The sequence below is a fragment of the Macaca thibetana genome, chromosome 3, assembly GCF_024542745.1.
Source record: "Macaca thibetana thibetana isolate TM-01 chromosome 3, ASM2454274v1, whole genome shotgun sequence".
NCBI classification, from domain to species: domain Eukaryota; kingdom Metazoa; phylum Chordata; class Mammalia; order Primates; family Cercopithecidae; genus Macaca; species Macaca thibetana.
Window position 1 is genome coordinate 14,734,729 of NC_065580.1, and position 18,544 is coordinate 14,753,272.

General features: G+C 36.8%; 2 protein-coding genes across 2 annotated transcripts; both read right to left on the reverse strand.

The window, feature by feature from the left end:
- Positions 1–1,434: 1,434 nt before the first annotated feature.
- LOC126951032 (olfactory receptor 2A2-like) lies at positions 1,435–2,367 on the reverse strand. The gene has a single exon (XM_050784913.1). It carries the CDS (start codon positions 2,365–2,367, stop codon positions 1,435–1,437), a length of 933 nt encoding a protein of 310 aa, XP_050640870.1.
- A 12,694-nt stretch (positions 2,368–15,061) lies between these two features.
- On the reverse strand, positions 15,062–16,091 carry LOC126951031 (olfactory receptor 2A14). Its single transcript, XM_050784912.1, has one exon. The coding sequence runs from the start codon at positions 16,027–16,029 to the stop codon at positions 15,097–15,099; it is 933 nt and encodes a 310-aa protein (XP_050640869.1). The 5' UTR covers positions 16,030–16,091; the 3' UTR covers positions 15,062–15,096.
- Positions 16,092–18,544: the final 2,453 nt, after the last annotated feature.

The following is an 18,544-nucleotide window of genomic DNA, read 5'->3' on the forward strand; positions in this document are numbered from 1 at the left end:
TTTTCTATTTACAAGATCATTTCACCTTATGACTTTCCAATCTGGATGCCTTTTATTTCTTTTTCTTGTTTAATTGCTCTGGCTAGAACTTCCAGTCTAATGCTGAATAGAAGCAGCAACAAAAAAACTTCCTTGATCATATTTCTTATGGGGAAAGCATCCCAGTCTTTAACAATTAATTGTAATTTTAGCTGTGGTTTTCTTATCTACCCTTTATCAGTTTGAAGAAGTTCCCTTGTATTTCTAGTCTGGGGTGTGTGTGTGTGTGCACGCGCTTGTGTGTGTGTCAGGAAAGGATTTTGGAATTGTCAAATGCTTTTAATATGTATAATCAGATGTGTTTTATTTTCTTTATTTTATTAACATGGTCTATTACATTGACTTTTGGATGCTTAAACAAACTTGCATTCTTTGAATAAACCTCACTTGGTAATTATGTTTGCTGCATTTGGTTTGCTGGTATTTGTTGAATCATTTTGCATCTATATTCATAAAGAAATTGGTCTATAGTTTTCATTTCCTGTGATGTCTTTGATTTTTTTGGTATCAACTGATACTGACCTCATATAATAAGTTGGGAAATGTTCCATTTTCTTCTATTTTTGAGAGATTTTTATGAAGAAATAGTAGTAATTATTCTTTTAAAAATTAAATAGTATTTGCCACTACAGCAATGTGATTGGCAACTTTATTTGGTGTAAGTTTGAAAATTACGAATTCAACTTCCTTACTTATTAGAAGTGTATTCAGATTATCTATTGATTTTCAAGTGAGTTGGTAGATTGTGACTTTCTTGGAATGTTTCCTTTTATGTAAGTTTCCAACTGGTCACATAGAGTTGTTCATAATGTTCTTTGATAATCCTTTCTGTATCTGTAAGATTGCTGATGATGTTTTCTATGTCCCTAATTTTAGTAATTGAGTCTTTAACTTTTTTGTTGGTAAATGTAGCTAAAGTTTGTCAATTTTGCTAATCTTTTCAAAGAAACACTTTTGATTTCCCTGATTTTACTTATTCTTTTTCAATTTTCTATTTTATTTATATACGTTTTAATCTATATTTGTTTATGCTTGCTTTGGGTTTTGTTTGCTTTTCTTTCAAAATGGGAGATTTGCAATAAAATGCTGAGAAAATGATGCAAATTCCAAAGGAAAATAGCTTTTCCATCTCTTCCACTCTCCATATAGAAGTGACTCTCAACATTAAAATTTAATCCAGCAACTGGGTTCCTACTCCATAGAGTTTTCAGTGGAAAAGGTAGTGTAAAATATAATATGCTATTTTTTCACCGTAATCTTGTCCTATTTTCAGAGCTAGAATTAGAAAAAGTAGCATATTTATATCAAACTTCTAACTAAAAAAGTTCTCAGTTTTTGCTTCAGTAAACCACTTGTTTAAAAGCAAAGACCTATCCAACTAACACTGTCCACTCCTTACATAGACTGCGTCCTCTGCAGTGCTCTGTGGAGGGCGCCCTTCACCTGAGCGTTCCTCAGGCTGTAGATCAGGGGGTTCAGCATTGGGTTAAAGAGACTGTGAAACAGGGACAGCATTTTCTCCTGCTCCTCTCGTTGATTAGAGTCTGGGACTATGTAAACCACCATGGCTATGCCAAAGAAGAGTCCAACCACACACAGGTGGGAGGAGCAGGTGGAGAGGGCCTTTATGCGGCCCTCCTTTGTCTGGATCTTCAGGATGGCCCCGACGATGTGCATGTAGGAGACAAGCATCAAACAAAGAGGCCCGACTAAGACAAACACACAGGTAGTAAATATGACCACTTGGTTAACCCAGGTGTCAGCACAGGCCAGCTTGAGGACAGACAGAATTTCACAGAAGAGGTGGTTCACATCCCAGGGCCCACAGAAGGGCAACCTTAGAAGGAGAATTGCATGTACCAAGGACAGAGCAAACCCACATGACCAGGACATGAGAGCCAGGATCGTGCACACTCTCCAGCTCATGATGACAGTGTACTGGAGAGGGTGACAGATGGCCACATACCTATCATAGGACATCACCACCAAAATCAGACACTCTGTAGCAGCAAAAGCGAAATACAAAAAAGTCTGCATTATGCATGGAACAAAGGAGATGGTTCTTTTCTTGTTCATCAGATTTGCCAACATCTTGGGAACATTGTTGGAAGCATAGGACATGTCAATGACGGCCAGGTGTGAGAGGAAGAAGTACATGGGGGTGTGCAGACTGTGGTCCAGACAGATGAGTCCCAAGATCATGCCATTCGCCAGCAGGCTGAAGATGTATAACAGGGAGAAGATCCAAAAGAGGAGCATTTCCATCTCGGCGCTGAGCTGGAATCCCACCAGGATGAATTCTGGGATCCATGATTGGTTGACTCCCATTCCTTAATGGAAGTCTGTCAAGGACTGAAGTGTGATACAAAGGTCAGAAATTTTGAATTTTTATCAGAAAATGAGCTAAGATAAAGGCTATAAAAGGCTATATGCTTGTTTAGATAAGCCCCTTCAAATTCCCAAGATTTGTTACCTCTCTATTTTTAGCATTTAATTATGAAATAAATTTAAACTTACAAATAGTGTCACAAATTTTGCAAAGAACTCCCACTTAATTTCATGCAGATTCAGCAAATGTTAACATTTATTATTTATCTTATTATCTTTCTCTATGTAATTTTTATTTTTTGAACCCGTTAAGATTAAAGTGTAGACATAATACCCATTTAATTCTAAATTTCTGATTTTTCAGTAAGAAAACACTAATTCCCACTAGCTTGACCACAATGGAAGTATTAAAATCAGAAAATTTAATATTGACATTCACATGTTTAATATTGATATTGACATGTTTCTTTTCTCTAATATACAATATTCTCCCTCCAACCACACCAGATTATGTGTGTATCTAAAGTCATCTGTCTTTAGTCTCCTGTACCTATAATATTTACTCAGCCTTTTTGTGCCTTTCTGAACACTGATGTTTTGAAGAATTCTTTAGCATAATGTCCAACAAATTGAGAGTGTACTATATTCCTCAGTGTTTTTGTTCAAATTATTCACTTTCTGCAGGAAAAATAGTATTCTCCTGTGTGCATTCTGAGCAAGCATATGATATTAATTTGTCCTATTATTAGGGTGAAGCTAACTTGGATCACTGGGTGAAGATAGTCCTTCCCAGATATCTCCATTATGTGATTTTTCCCCCCTGATTAGTTTCTGGAGTACCCATTAAAATTATTACATATGTAGCTTGTTCCTCATAACATCACTTCACTAGTTCCATTCAGTCACTAGTTTTAGCATCCATTGATTATCTTGCCTAACTCAATTATTAGTAATGATTCAAAATGTGTTGTTCTGACTCTATAATTGCTTTTACATTTATTAGTTGACAACTTTAGAATAAAAAATGCTTCATTCACTTATCTATCTGCTATCTATCTGTTATCTATCATCTGTTATCTATCTGTTCTCTATCATCTGTTATCTATCTGTTATCTATCATCTATCTATCCATCAGTATGGACTCATGGATTTTTTTTATTCAGTGGGTTGTACTTCATTGTTGTCGTTTTTTTAGTGCTTAATTTTCCTATATCTGGGCCTCCTAAGCTTGCTCCTCTGTCTTTTTAACATGTTCCCATAGTATTTGAGCAGTTATTTCCTTCTATAGGACCAGATGTTTCAAGCTCCCTTTGTGTACTCCCCACTTCAATCGCAAAACAGCCATTTCCTCCAAAAGTTATAATCACTTTTAATAAAGAATTATATTTATAAGCTGATATTTATATTTATCTGGGTTTTATTGGATTTTTAATAATTTATATTTTTATCATGATAATTTGCTCTTATCATGATTTCATTAATTTTTGGTATTCTACACTGAAAACAAGAACATATAATTTGAGAAAGCATACAAATTATTACAGGGGATAATACATTCTCAAGATTCTTCTGACAATAGTGTCACTTAACTGACTTCCTTTAGGTGTTAGCATTGAAGAAAATAGTTTTGAAATTTATTATTTTATTTTTGGTGAAAAATACATGTTTGTAATTCTACTGCCTTATTAACCATCAGGTTTTATGTTATTTTCTTGCTTTTATTCTTATTTAGAAATTATAGAATCTTGAATATTTTAGCTTTTGTGTAGTCCCTTGTGTAAACAATGTGATACCTACTTTGTATGAGATTTTGACTTCAAGTTTTACAAATCTAGAAACACACGAAACTCTAGTTAAAGGACTAAAGAGATGACATCTTGGAACATACAAACAAAAGTGATCATTTTAAATAATTGTGCAGTTATAGTTTTCTACTGTTTATTTCATATATAACATTATTATAAAAATTATGTGAAAAATGCTGTTTGTTTAACTAGCTCTATCATATATCATGAACCATTTTCCATGTCAAAATATTTCTCTAACACATAGTTTGAATAGCTATTATTCAATATAAACATTCTAATTGACTTAATGTATTATCTCATCATTAGATTGTGTGCTATATAATGCTTCAGTAATTAAATTATATATGTATATGTTTGTATTTATTGCCTTTTTATATGAAATTTTTAATAGTAAATTCTGAGACTTAGAAATGCTCAGTCAAGTCAATCAATTTATGTATGTATATATCTCTCTCTACTCATCTAAAAATCGAACAAGCAAAAATCCCAAATATATTAAGGTGTATCACTATAAGATGCCTCCTAATGGAAGGGGATGTCTAACTTATCAGTCATGATGCTATACTCTCAAATTAACCTTCTGTTACTCCCCAGGTTCCATATGGTGTCATGTGAAAGAACCATCTTAACACTGTGCTTCAGATTTCCCACGTAGACATCTTTCTGCATATATTATTAAGGACAAAAAATACAGATATCTCATGTTTTATGTAATCTAGTGTTTCCTCCTCAATTTCAGTTTCTACCTTGAGGGGAAGTCCTGCTTCATAGGTGAATGACATTGAGAATGAGTTAACCCTTCATACATGTTAAATAGAAGATAATATCTTTACTCATACGGAAATCACAAGTTAAAAAATAATTTAAAATAATAACACAGCACTTAAAATGTTATATAAATATAATTTCATTTTATCACACATGGCTAATGGCAAGGTTTCTATAAAGCAGACACATTTCCAGATAGTTATAATTATGTTAAATCTCTTTCTATGATGGATGTATTTTCAGTTTATACTTATTAGTGACTTTATTTTTTTAGTGCATAATAATGTAAGATGGATTCAGTAATAAAATTTTGAGAATTCTGGCTATCCGTTTGGAGGATTTGAGGCATAGGTAAATGTAAATTTTCAGGCAGGCCTGTATTTAAGTTGGAGAAGTCATATGAATCTTTCAAAAATACTAATGTCATTACTGTGCTTATCCACTAGCCTCATTGTATAAGCATGAAGGGGAATTGTAGTGGAATCATAACCTCTTCTTGGAAGGATTTTCTTGCACGTTTACAACCAGTTACTATAAAAAGAAAGGAAGCAGCCTGCTTGAACTTATCTAGGCACCATTGAAAGCCTACTTGATAGACGGCCTATAAAGATAGTCTTTTCTATTCTAGCAAATTAGAGTAGAGGCACAAGGGTAGGCTCTTTAGGCACCTATTAAAGATATAGGCTTGGTCAATCATAACAGTTAAAAGAGTTATGTCCTTACTATGACAATATAGACAATTCTCAAGGTAAAATCAAAGATGAAGGGGCAAGGATACCAAATGTCATTTGTTTGAATGGAGATATGCCTTCATCAGATAATGAATGGTAATATATCTTACACTTCTTTATCTCCTATAATAACTAGTATACTTGTAGGTAACAGTAGACACTCAGAAAATGTTTATTACTTAGATGAATGACATTTTTAGTTAGTCATAGGTTTATTCATGTATATGTATATTAAATATATTCCATAAACTATACACATATAATATATAGGCTATATATAGTAAATGTATATAATATATATTTTTGTCTATTGGCCAGGACATGATTTATACTTTTTTAAAAAACATTACAATTACAATTTGATTATTTGAAAGGTCAAAATAATTAAAAACAGTGTTTTCAAAGGATACATTCAAATTAGCATAATGATGGGAACTATATTGTGTCTGTAGATAAAATTGCCCCACTTAAATGTTCTGTATGTGTAGTGGATTGAATGGTGACCCCAAAAAGATCTATCCCTATCCTAATCCTCAGCACCCATGAATATTGCCTTATTTTGAAAGAGGGTCTTTGCAGATATGATTAAGAATCTTAAGATAATCCTGAATTTTATGGATGAGCCCTAATTCCATTGACAACATTTCTTATGCAATAAAGGCAGAAGGAGATTTGAAACAAACTGCTGAAGGCACACAGAGGCAAGGTGATGAGAAGACGGAGCAGACAGAGATGTGGCCAGACACTGGAGAATACTGATAATCCCCAGAAGCTGGAAGAGGGATGAAACATGTTCTCCTTTAGGATTCCCAAAGGGAGAAAAATTTTACTAGATTCCAGATCTGTGAGAGAATACATTTCTAATGTTTTATTCAACCACAGTTGTGGTAATTTGTTACACAAACTGTAAAAAACAAATATAGTATCATATACCTGCTTTGAATCAATGCTTGAGGACAATTTTAGAGTAATGAATTTTTGAAGCAAGTACTTCATATGGAGGTAAATAACCTGAGAGGTAGGCTTGAAGATACACATGTCAGCATTGCAAACTTTTGCGAACAAAGCCTGAGAGGGATCAGTCACATGGGCAGTGTTTCTTTGAGATCAATAACTCAATAAAACAGAGAGGCAAAATCACAAATTCTTAAATTTCTATAAATACATTGTATTTGAAGAGGGTTCTATATAAATATGCATTAAATTATTTTGTTACAGTGAGATATATTCCTATAGTATGCCAAGTGGGGATAGTAACGTCATATTGCAAAATCTTTCTTAAACAGAGTTGGACGTAATACTCAGCGTCTGAAACATATTTAATTTCTGAATATACAGGATAACAATATTATTGAAGATAATTCAATCTATTGTTACCCAGTAGGAACATTTGTTTCTTGATATTTTAGTCTGGTTATTTTTTCTGGATTATAATCTTTTTTTGTCATTACCCTTTCCATTTGCTGTTAAAGAAAACAGAGAAAATTTAAAAAAATAAAATCGCAGGCAGATTAACATCTTTAAGTGGCTAATACACTGGAATGGAGAACAAAATATCACAGTGATGATGCCTAAAATGTCACCTTCCCAATAGAGTAAATAAAACAATAGCAGATCAGAAAACAAAAGGTTTTCATGATCAGTATGAGCTATTTTCCACCCAGGCAGTCCTGCAACCCGTAATGTTTCTTCAGCTAGACTGCTTTATTCTATTTCTCTAACTCTTAGGAGTAGTGATAGCCTGGGATAGTTCCCCCAAAGATATAATTCTATGACAGACTTACCTTTTAAACTCTTTCAGATAGAAAAAGATGTAATGTAACTGTTGATAAATTTTTCTTTTCCATTGAGGGAGGTTTTCCTGGCCATGTATATCTTTATTTAGGCTGGGTAATGGATAAAGTCCTTGCATTAATTTGGCTATTTCAGAGCCTTATTCAGAGACCTGGATACAAAGTCCCTGTTTCTCTGACCCCCTTCTCATTGAGACAATGGGGCTAGCTCTGACCTTCGTCATCAAGGGACATTGGGAGGTGATGGTGAGAGAGATGCTGGGGGAACCTTGGGACCCCTGTTCACAGCAGAGCAGGAAGACATTCCCTGGGAGGAGGAGAGGGACATTGGTGTGTATTCCAACTACCTGCAATCTACACTTTGATTCAGGAGGGAAAGTCACCCAGGGATGTTGTTCTTCCAGCATAGCCATGGTGATTTCTGCAGTCATCCTGCCCTAGTTCAACTACCTGTACTGGAAACCACCTCCCAGCAGAAATGAATATCTTCTATATAAGGAGACGTTAGCACTACACTTTCCCTGAGGAAAATACTTTGACCTAGAATCAACCCTACAGAGATGAGACACATACCGCTAAAATGAATATAGACTCCTACTGCCTCTGGGAGCCTTCATAGGATTAAATCCCAGCTATGGACAGATTCATTGGACTCACTGAAGTTTCTTTAGCTAACTCCAGGAGCATAGCTTTTATTTTAGAATCAGATGAATAAAAACGTTCTTGAGTTTCTATTGAGAATTAAATTCCCAGAAGAATAATAATATATACTTATTTGTCTTCTCTCTAAGGGGTAGGGGGAAGATCTCTGGATTTTCTCTCTGGAGGAGACTGAAGATTTTTTGATTGTCCTTGCAGGAAAATTATCAGGACCAGGCAGGGCAGATGATGGCATCACACTATTTCTGCACAAGCTTTCACAGATCTCAAGGGTCATAGACACGAGGCTGACATCACAGATTACAATATCCAAACTCTCAAAATTATTATGGTTTTGTTACTTTATACTTCCCTACAATCTCCATGAAGGTATAAGAGAGGCCATGACTTTCAGATAGTTGAGAGATGGTTTTCATGGAACCTGGCATGGGGACTCTGAGAAGGAACAGATCTCTCAATGCCAAGGTATATTTCTATTTCCAGTAGAAGGTGATGGATACAAATGGAAAAGCATTAAAATAGCCACAGGTATCAATTATTGAGCCCTTTTTACATTTCAGAAAATGTGACAAATGCTTTATATGGACTATGTATTTTAATCTGATCATTATCCTCATTTTACAGATATGAACGCTGACATTTTGATATACTGTCTGCTATTCTTTAAGTGTGATCGAGGGACTCTAGAATTTTTGACAAGTTTTCAAAGAGTCTGTGGGATAAAAACTATTTCACGATACTATTTAGACAGTTTTAGTATTTTTTTACCCTTGTTCTCTCATGAGTGCACACTGAATGTTTTCAGAGGCTAGCTGATACGTGATATGACAACAGATAGAAGGAAGAAAATATAAAATGCAGCTTTCTATTAAGCTGAATATTTTAAGAATTGGAAAATTGTAAAATAAAGTTATTTTTAATAAAATATATTATTTGTAAGAATATCTTATAAAGAATATCATATTAACCTATATGGGAAGCCATTTAAATTAATCAAAAGTAAATATCTAATAAATTTGTCAGTTTTGATTTCTATTATAATAACATCAACAAATATACTTATAGACATGAAATATCTTCAGATCCTCAGTAATTTTTATGAATTTAAAGGTGTTCTGAGACCAAAGAGGTAGAGAATTATTGCATTAAATTATAGATTACCAATCTAGCAAGAACCAAAACTCGAAACAAATGATCTTTATTTAATACCAAAAGTGTATTCATCATTTGTGTTCTATTGCAGCTGCAACAAATTAACAAACATGGCTTAAAACAACACATTATCTATTATCTCACAGTTTCCATTGGTCAGAAGTCCTGGTGGTCAGCTGGATTCTCTCTAAAACCAAATCAAGGTTTTAGCTTGGTCTGCAGTTCTCATCTGAGACTTGGGATCCTCTTTCAAGTTTAATGGTTGTTGGAAAAATTAGATTCCTTGTGATTGTAGGACTGAAGTCTCTGTCCATTTGTCGTTGCTGTTTTCTGTCCTATGGGATGGCCTCAGCTGCCTGCTGCCACTCTGGTGTCTACACGCGACCATGTCCGTGTTTAAATCAGCAATCATTTGTTGAGTGCTTCACACACTTCAAATCTCTCTGACTTCCTCCTCTTTTGCTAGGTGAAAAAAATTCCCAGCCTTTAGAAAATGCGCCTGATTGTTACACAGTAACCTTCACATTTTAAGACCCATTGATCTGCAAAGCCCCTTCATGGCAGAACCTAGATTAGTGTTTGATTAAGTAACAAAAGTCTAAAGGGGGCTCTTTAGAGAATTCTGCTTATCCCATAAAGCCATTTCATCTTAACCACTGAGCAGTGTTTTCACTTTTTAGATCCTATATTTTTTCCTTGAACAGATGCTGTTCTATCAATGCTATCTTTATTATAGGTCTCAAGCTATTGCTTCAGATTTCCCACCTGAAATAACATGGCCCTGAATCCAAATTCCAAAGGGAAAAATTTTCATTTCTGTGTCTTACTCTAAGTGATAGGATTAGAATATTTTAAAGTTTTATATGAGTTTATATAAATTTAACTGAGTTAACCCTTTCTTGTACAGTTCACTTACCTGGCACTTGGCTTAGGCTCTTTTACCAGAATGATCATACTTTTCAGAGTATCTATATTTAGAAAAGCATTTACATAACAGGTACAGCAATAGTGTCAGCATAACTATGCCTAATATCTGTGATTCAGTGTGGAGTAGGGATAGACCTAAGAAAACAGCTAATCCATCCTATAAAGTCGTGACATACACATACATTTTCATGTTTTTGCACTAATCTGATTACCTGCTTCCCCCCTTTATTTGCACCCTGTGATAACCTTATGCAGAACAATTTAGCGTAGATATTAGCTGATGGTTAGTTAAATTAAGTTCTTCCACAAGGCCATCCTTTTCCATTGGTATCACATTCTGAGGAAGTTTGAACCCTATTTTACAATATATTTCATCATGTTTCAATATTGACATATGAGTTATTTACATAAAATAGTTGAATGTTACCAACAATGCCAATGTTATACTGCAGTGTGATCATGGTATAAGCAGTTTCATTCCAGAATAAATCAGTAAGAATTAAGAGTAGTATTTGCTATCCCTTTCTAACAGATGTGGCCCATGCTCATACACCAGATTATTATTATTGTTGTGGGAAGTCAGGGACCCCGAACGGAGGGACTGGTTGAAGCCACAGCAGAAGAACATAAATTGTGAAGATTTCATGGACATTTATTAGTTCCCCAAATTAATACTTTTATAATTTCTTACACCTGTCTTTACTGCAGTCTTTGAACATAAATTGTAAATATTTCATGGACATTTATCACTTCCCCAATCAATACTCTTATAATTTCCTATGCCCGTCTTTACTTTAATCTCTTAATCCCATCATCTTCTTAAGCTGAGGTTGTATGTCACCTCAGGATCCTGTAATGATTGCATTATCTGCACAAATTGTAGAGCATGTGTGTTTGAACAACATGAAATCTGGGCACCTAGAAAAGGAACAGAATAACAGCGATTTTCAGGGAACAAGGGAGATAACCATAAAGTCTAATTGCCTGCAGGGCCGGGCAGAACAGAGTCATATTTCTCTTCTTGCAAAAGCGAATAAGAGAAATATCGCTGAATTCTTTTTCTCAGGAAGGAACAGCCCTGGGAAAAGAATGCATTCCCAGGTGAGGCCTCTAAAATGGCCACTCTGGGAGTGCTTGTCTTATGCAGTTGTAGATAAGGGATGAAATATGCCCTGGTCTCCTGCAGTGCCCTTAGGCTTGTTAGGATTGGGAAATTCCAGCCTGGCGAAATTCTAGTCAGACTGGTTCTCTGCTCTTGAACCCTGTTTCCTGTTAAGATGGTTATCAATGACAATGCGTGCACAGTGGGACAGGGAACCTCATCAGTAATTCTAATTTTGCCCTGGCCTTGTGACCTTGCCCTGCCCATTTGCCTTGTGATATTTTATTGCCCTTGAAGCATGTGATCTCTGTGACCCACACCCTATTCGTATACCCCTCCCCTTTTGAAATCCATAATAAAAATTTGTTGGTTTTGCAGCTCAAGGGGCATCATGGAACCTGCTGACATGTGATGTCACCCCCAGAGACCCAGCTGTAAAATTTCTTTCTTTTGTACTCTTTCTCTTTATTTCTCAGACTGGCCGACACTTAGGGAAAATAGAAAAGAACCTATGTTGAAATATTGGGGGCTGGTTCCTTCAATATATTGTGGACAAGTATCATTACGATTAGTCATGATTTGGTTATTTCTGGGTCTAAATCTGTTAGGGACAAATTAAGTCACCCTATCTGGGATTAAAGGCTTTCCACTGAAACTAGTTTCTACTGTGTGCTGTTATATAGCAGGGCCCACCTCTGTCCTCAGGTGAGGGCATGGTGTTTTCAGAATGGTTCTCAGAGCTCCTAATTGTACTACAGCTCACATCTTATTCAGATCTATTCTTGGGGTGAAGGCAGTCATAGTCCATCAGTGGAAATTATCAGTGCCCCAGACAATTTCAGTAAGTTATAAGGTCTACAAGGTTCCCTTCAGTGATCCTCTTGCGCTTATGCAGGTAGAATGGAAGGCCATTGGCCCAGGGTTGCTTTTGCTTCTGTCTGCATCACTACAGCCAACAGGGGCTGTGCGCAGTGGCTCACACCTGTAATCCCTGCACTTTGGGAGGCTGGGGCGGGTGGATCAGTTTATTTCAGGAGTTTGAGACTAGCCTGGGCAACGTGGCAAAACCCCATCTCTACTAAAAATATAAAAATTAGCTCGCTGTGGTGGTGCATGCCTGTAGTCCCATCTGCTCAGGAGGCTGAGGCAGGAGAATCACTTGAACCTGGGAGGCAGATGTTGCAGTGAGCCAACTTCATGCCATTGCAGTCCAGCCTTGACAGGTGACAGAGCAAGACCTTGTCTCAACAAACAAACAAACACACAAGCAAACAAACCAAAACAAACAAACAAAAAAAACCAGCCAGTAAGTCCTGTTGGGTCAGGGCACAAACCCCTCCTGTAACAGTGAGTCCTAGCAGTATCCTGCGTTATTTGCTGAGTCTGTATAACCCATTCCACCTAAGCTTCATTACATTTCTAGGTTGAGTTCACTCCTTTGCCTTCCTCATGGAAGAGAATTCTCTCTTTTTTGCTTATTCTAGTTAACATTTCTCCCCCTCTTAAAGTGAATTCAGCTTATCCCAGGATGCCTAGGTAGGCATCTATTTCCCCTAAAAGCTTTTCTCATCTTGTGGGACAGTCACCATTGTTTTTGTTGTTGAATCAAATGTCACAGAGAATTCTATCAGTGAAATATTTTGATATAAGGGATGGTAGACACTGAGAGGAAATTCATATGCTGTTGTGTGAGGGCTAGAAATGGGCAAGTTGATTTTAAAATTGGCTGAGGAGCACCAAGAAAAAAAATGGAAACAATAATACATTAGTATATAACACTTTAAATTTCAGGAATTAAAAGGAAGCAAGATAGGGTAATACTTTCTGAGATTAGTGAAAGTAAGATAACTTGTGCTCTGAATATCAGAGTAATGTTCAGCTTTAGAAATCCCTGCCCTATCAGTCTACGTGATTCCCTTCTTTACATGGTAAATATTTCTATAGTATAAGGGCTCCAGGCTGGGCTCAGTGGCTCACGCCTGTAATTCCTAGCACTTTGGGAGGCTGAGGCAGGTGGGTCACGAGGTCAGGAGATGGGAGTCCATCCCAGCTAACATGGTGAAACCCCATCTCTAGTGAAAATACAAAAATTAGCTGGGTGTGGTGACAGGCGCCTATAATCCCAGCTACTCGGGAGGCTGAAGCAGGAGAATCACTTGAACCCAGGAGGCAGAGTTTGCAGTGAGCCAAGATCATGCCGCTGCATTCCAGCCTGGTGACAGAGCAAGACTCCATCTCAAAAATAACTCTAACATATCCTGAGGTTTTGATATCAGTAATTTTTCCTTCTATGTTCTCTTCCAGGCAAAATTATCATCAGCTATCAGCTTAGGGTTAAGAATTACATTTCTGGGTATTCCAGGATAAGATGAGAATGGCTCTCTGAATATATAATTAAAACTAGGGCTTTTTCAATATCAAGATATAAGATGCTTTTAATTATATGGCTGCTAAATATAAAAGAAAACAATTAAAAATCTAAGATCTTGTTAAATGCACTCTTAAAAATTAATCTGTACAAGATATCTCTGTGCTTGTTTTCATTGAACTGCTGTGCTCCAATTAGAATATTGAGTTGCAAACTTTTATCCTAAAATCTCAGGCTCACATTAGTGATGGAGTATGAGGAGCCTGCTCTTAATTCCTGTGTGATGGAGAAAGCATGAATATTTACAGTCCACTGGCTATTGAGTCATGGCATATTTTAGAAAGTGTCAAAGGAGGAAAAGCCTCACAAGTAAGTACAAAGTGATCACAGAGATTTGACCACAAGACATGTCTAATCAGACGCCCCTTGAGACCCCACCCAGTGAGGGTCTCTAAAGTGGGATCAGCTGGAACTTCACTAGTTTTAAGATCTAGAACAAGGGTTCACAAACTACTGTCCCTGGGCACCATTCCAGCAGCCACCTGTTTTTGTAAATTAAGTTTTATTGGAACACAGGCACACCCATTTGTTTACATGTTGTCTATGGCTGCTTTTGCCAGAGTTGAGTTGTTTTGACACACAAGATGGTCCTCAAAGCCTTAAGCATTAACCTGTGTATCTTCACAGGAAGAGTCACTAACTATTGATCTTGAGGATGTGTACTATGCTCTTATTAACTCAGTCTGACTTAGCTACTATTGGTACAAACTCTGCTAGTATCGACCATTTCCAATATTAGAAATAGATTTCCAGTAACATCAATGATAAATAAGCCATTAAAAATTTTAGACATTTTAGTGGGTATATAATAGTATCTCATGATGGTTTTAATTTACAATTCCTTGCTTACTATTGGTGGAAAGCAGCATTTGTATGTTTATCAGCCACTTGTATTTTCTGTAAGATTATCTGTTCATATGTTTTGCTAATTGTATAAAATGTGGTTGTTTATATTTTTGATTGTTGATTTAAAGGAGTTCTTTCTCTGTTCTGTATAAACAGTTCCATTTCTGGGTACATGTAGTTTCCAGAGGATCACTTGGTTTGTGGCTTGCATTTCTTCTTTCTCAATGGCGACTCTGATGAGCACAATGATTAATGTGAAGAGGTCCTATATTTATCAAACTTAAACATTTTACATCTAGAGATTTTTATGTCTTCTCCGTGAATTTATGCCTATCCAGGATTATAAATGCATTTACCTATCTTTTCTAAAAGATTTATGTCTTCAGTTTATATGTATAGATCTATAGTATTCCATTTTAAGGTAGCATTTATTCTAGCAGAAGACAAAAAAAAAGCCAACTTACATATTTTGCAGGGAGCAAGGCTCCCTCCCCATGGTTCCCTTTGAGATGTTTCACATCAGTCTCTCCTTCCTCAGTGCCCTCCTCAGGCCTCCCTTGACCTCTGCATTCCTCAGGCTGTATATCAGGGGGTTCAGCATTGGGTTGAAAAGGCTGTAAAACAGGGAAAGAACTTTCTGCTGCTCCTCAGGATGGTGGGAATTTGGGGCCATGTACATGACAATGGCACTGCCAAAGAAGAGTCCCACCACACAGAGGTGGGAGGAGCAGGTAGAGAAGGCCTTTCTGCGGCCCACCCCAGACTGGATCCTCAGGATGGCCACCAGGATGCATGAGTAGGAGACCAGCACCAGGCAGAGTGGCCCCACCAGGATGAACACACAGGCTGCAAAGATGACCACCTGGTTGAGCCAGGTGTCAGTACAGGCCAACTTGAGGACAGACAGGATTTCACAGAAGAAGTGGTTGATTTCATGAGGCCCACAGAAGGGCAGCCTCAGGATGAGAACTAAATGGACCAGAGCCAGGAGGAAGCTGAACACCCAGGAAGTCACAGCCAGGACAGTGCACACTCTCCAGCTCATGAGGACGTTGTAACGTAGGGGGTGGCAGATGGCCACATAGCGATCATAGGACATCACCACCAAAATCAGGCATTCTATGTGAGCAAAAGCCAAATACAAGAATGTCTGCATTATGCATGGCAAAAAGGAGATGGTGCTTTTCTGGTTCATAAGATTTGTCAGCATCTTGGGGACATTGTTGGAAGCATAGGACATGTCAACAATGGCCAGGTGTGAGAGGAAGAAGTACATGGGGGTGTGAAGCTTACAGTCCAAGCAGATAATCCCAAAGATGACCCCATTTCCCAGCAGGGTGAGTGTACAGAAGACAGAGAAAAGTCCACAGAGGAGAATCTCCAGTGCTGAACCAACCTGGAATCCCAGCAGGGTGATGTCTGTGATCCATGTCTGGTTGCCTTCCATGTTCTTATGGCAGAGAAGGATAAATCCTCAACTAGGAGAGGAAGGTCAGGGCTGTGGGCCAAAGATGCACAGAGGTGGCACTTAAAAACTAAAACTTTGAATGGATTTTCTAGAATATATTCTCAGATAATGTTGCCAAAACTAACCAGGTATGCTCATAAAAATGAGAAAAAAGTCACATTGTATCAATGGAATAGTAAGAATACATACATGTATATGTGTATATATATTTGTGTGTGTATGCATACATGTATGTAACATTTAATAAAGTATAACATAACAGGATCTATTATAATATACCCTACATAAGAGGATACACATGCATGCATGTGTTATTTTGAAGAACTCAAGTATCCTTGCTTCCCTTTCAGTGGGAAATCTTGATTTTTACATAGTTTGAGAAGAGAGGATCATAAGAAATGTTGCAATATGAGGTGGTTTTGCTTGCTCGTCCTGCTTGCCTTCTCAGTCTGAGATGTGCAGGAACCGGTACCCTCTGTTTGCCATGGGTTTGCTCACTGTCCCTCACCTCCTTACAAGCTTTTCTACCCACTTATTTCAGATTTGAAATCCCTTCTAAATAACTTTCAATTTTGTAGTTTCTTTAAAACTTTCTAAGATGCTCCTTTCCAGAAGCTGGCCAGTACTCCCTACCAGTTGCTTCAGGTGCCTCCTTTCCATATCTGGTGTTTGTAGTTTTATTTTCAGAGTTGTCCTTACTTCTTCATCAGCATCTGTTACTGTAAATTAGGCATGAGTGAAAGAATTCTTGGCTACATACAATGAATACATGTATATATCTTTAAAATAACTCAGTATAGTGTCATTTCTGAGGTCTTTTAAATAATAAACTCAAAAGAAAAACCAAATTACATTAAGTGGTTACATTTAAAGATTACTGCTGTATTGTAATTGTATTTTCTTGGGCTCTTTTCTCGATTATAACTTAATAGGTTGACACCTCTCAGAGCTTATCCTACTTTCTAGTGTGACAGAGCCTTTTGTCATCAATATATTCCCAGCTATGGCAACTTGGGTTGCTGTCGGTTCCCCTAACTGCATTCTTCTCCATCACCTGTGACCGTGCCAGCAGCCCTGTTGCTGTTCAGATGGATCCTGAGAAGGTGACAGGGATAGGATCAGGTGAAGTCCCAGCTGGTGAGCTTTTTCTAAGGAGCTCTTCCTGGAGGGCTCTGGGTCTGTCCAGCCAGCAGGAGGAGACCAAGGGCCATGAGAAGGATGGATGGCCTCATCAGGTGGAGAAACCATGTGACCTGTTGCACTTCACATTTATTCCAGAAACAGCCTGAGGACTATCTTTATTTTCAAATCAGGCTAAAGGTTCAAATCTAACAGGATAATTTTAAAAAACAATTCTGATTTTTTTTATTTTAGTAAATACATAGATCCTCAAATTTATGTATTAAAATAGGACATTATACTGAGTATTTTAAAATTACCAGTTTTCACTTAATATAATACTTTTCATGTATTGAAATTAGATTTAATGGACATTATTTTAAAGCCACACAATATTCTGTCACAATTTATTGAATTTCTTACTGTTGGACATTTTTGTTCTTATTTCTTCTTTTTATTGGCAGTGAGATACATGTTCTCTTAAACTTAAAATTTGCCTATATTCATAATTATTTATGAGAACATATTCTAAAAGTGAAATTGCAGATGCTAAAGATACGGAGATCTCAAAGGTTTTTATCCCTATTTTAGCTTCCATCTAGAAAATTTGATCAATTTCAATTCCCTCCCACAGTGTGTAAGAATCATGTCTCTTTGCCACATAGTCAGTACTAGGCATTACCAATTACAGTCTCTGTTAATTTAATAAGCAAACAATATTATGTAATTTATATTTGTATTTCATACATCCCTTAAGGAATGATCCTTGAGTGCATGATCTGTTTTAGCCACTGTTCTAAGCTTTAGAGGCACAGCTGTGAATGATGTAAACACGTTCTGAAAGGGAGGCAGATTATAAAGAAGTAATATTAAGGTGATGTACTTTTCTTCCACACCTCACATTTCTATTTAGGGAAGGAAACCTCTATGCCCCTGGATAAAATTGTTTTAGAGTATACCTGCCTCTCTCTGTCCCCTAATTTATATGATTTGTGAAACACGAAAGAGAAACTGAAGATGACTTTTCTCTGTTCTCTATTTCACCCGCATGCATTTCTATCTGCTTGGGATTAAGGTATTGGGAGCATGTTCAATCCCATTTGGAGGTGGGGGAGGGGCGTCAGCTAACGGTTGTGATTTTAATTTGGAGAGAAACTTTGTTGAAAATATAAACAATGTTTTTCAACAGACCTTATTAATAAAATATCTTTTTGAATTATATCTGATTCTTTTTTGTATTATTCAACTTATTTTTTTCCAGACTTGGAACAGAGAGAGGGCACGATTCATTATCACCCTAAAAGACCAGGAGTAAACAAGTAAAGATAATCGCTGGCCATGAAAAGAACAATGAAGGAAATAATCTAGATAAAAT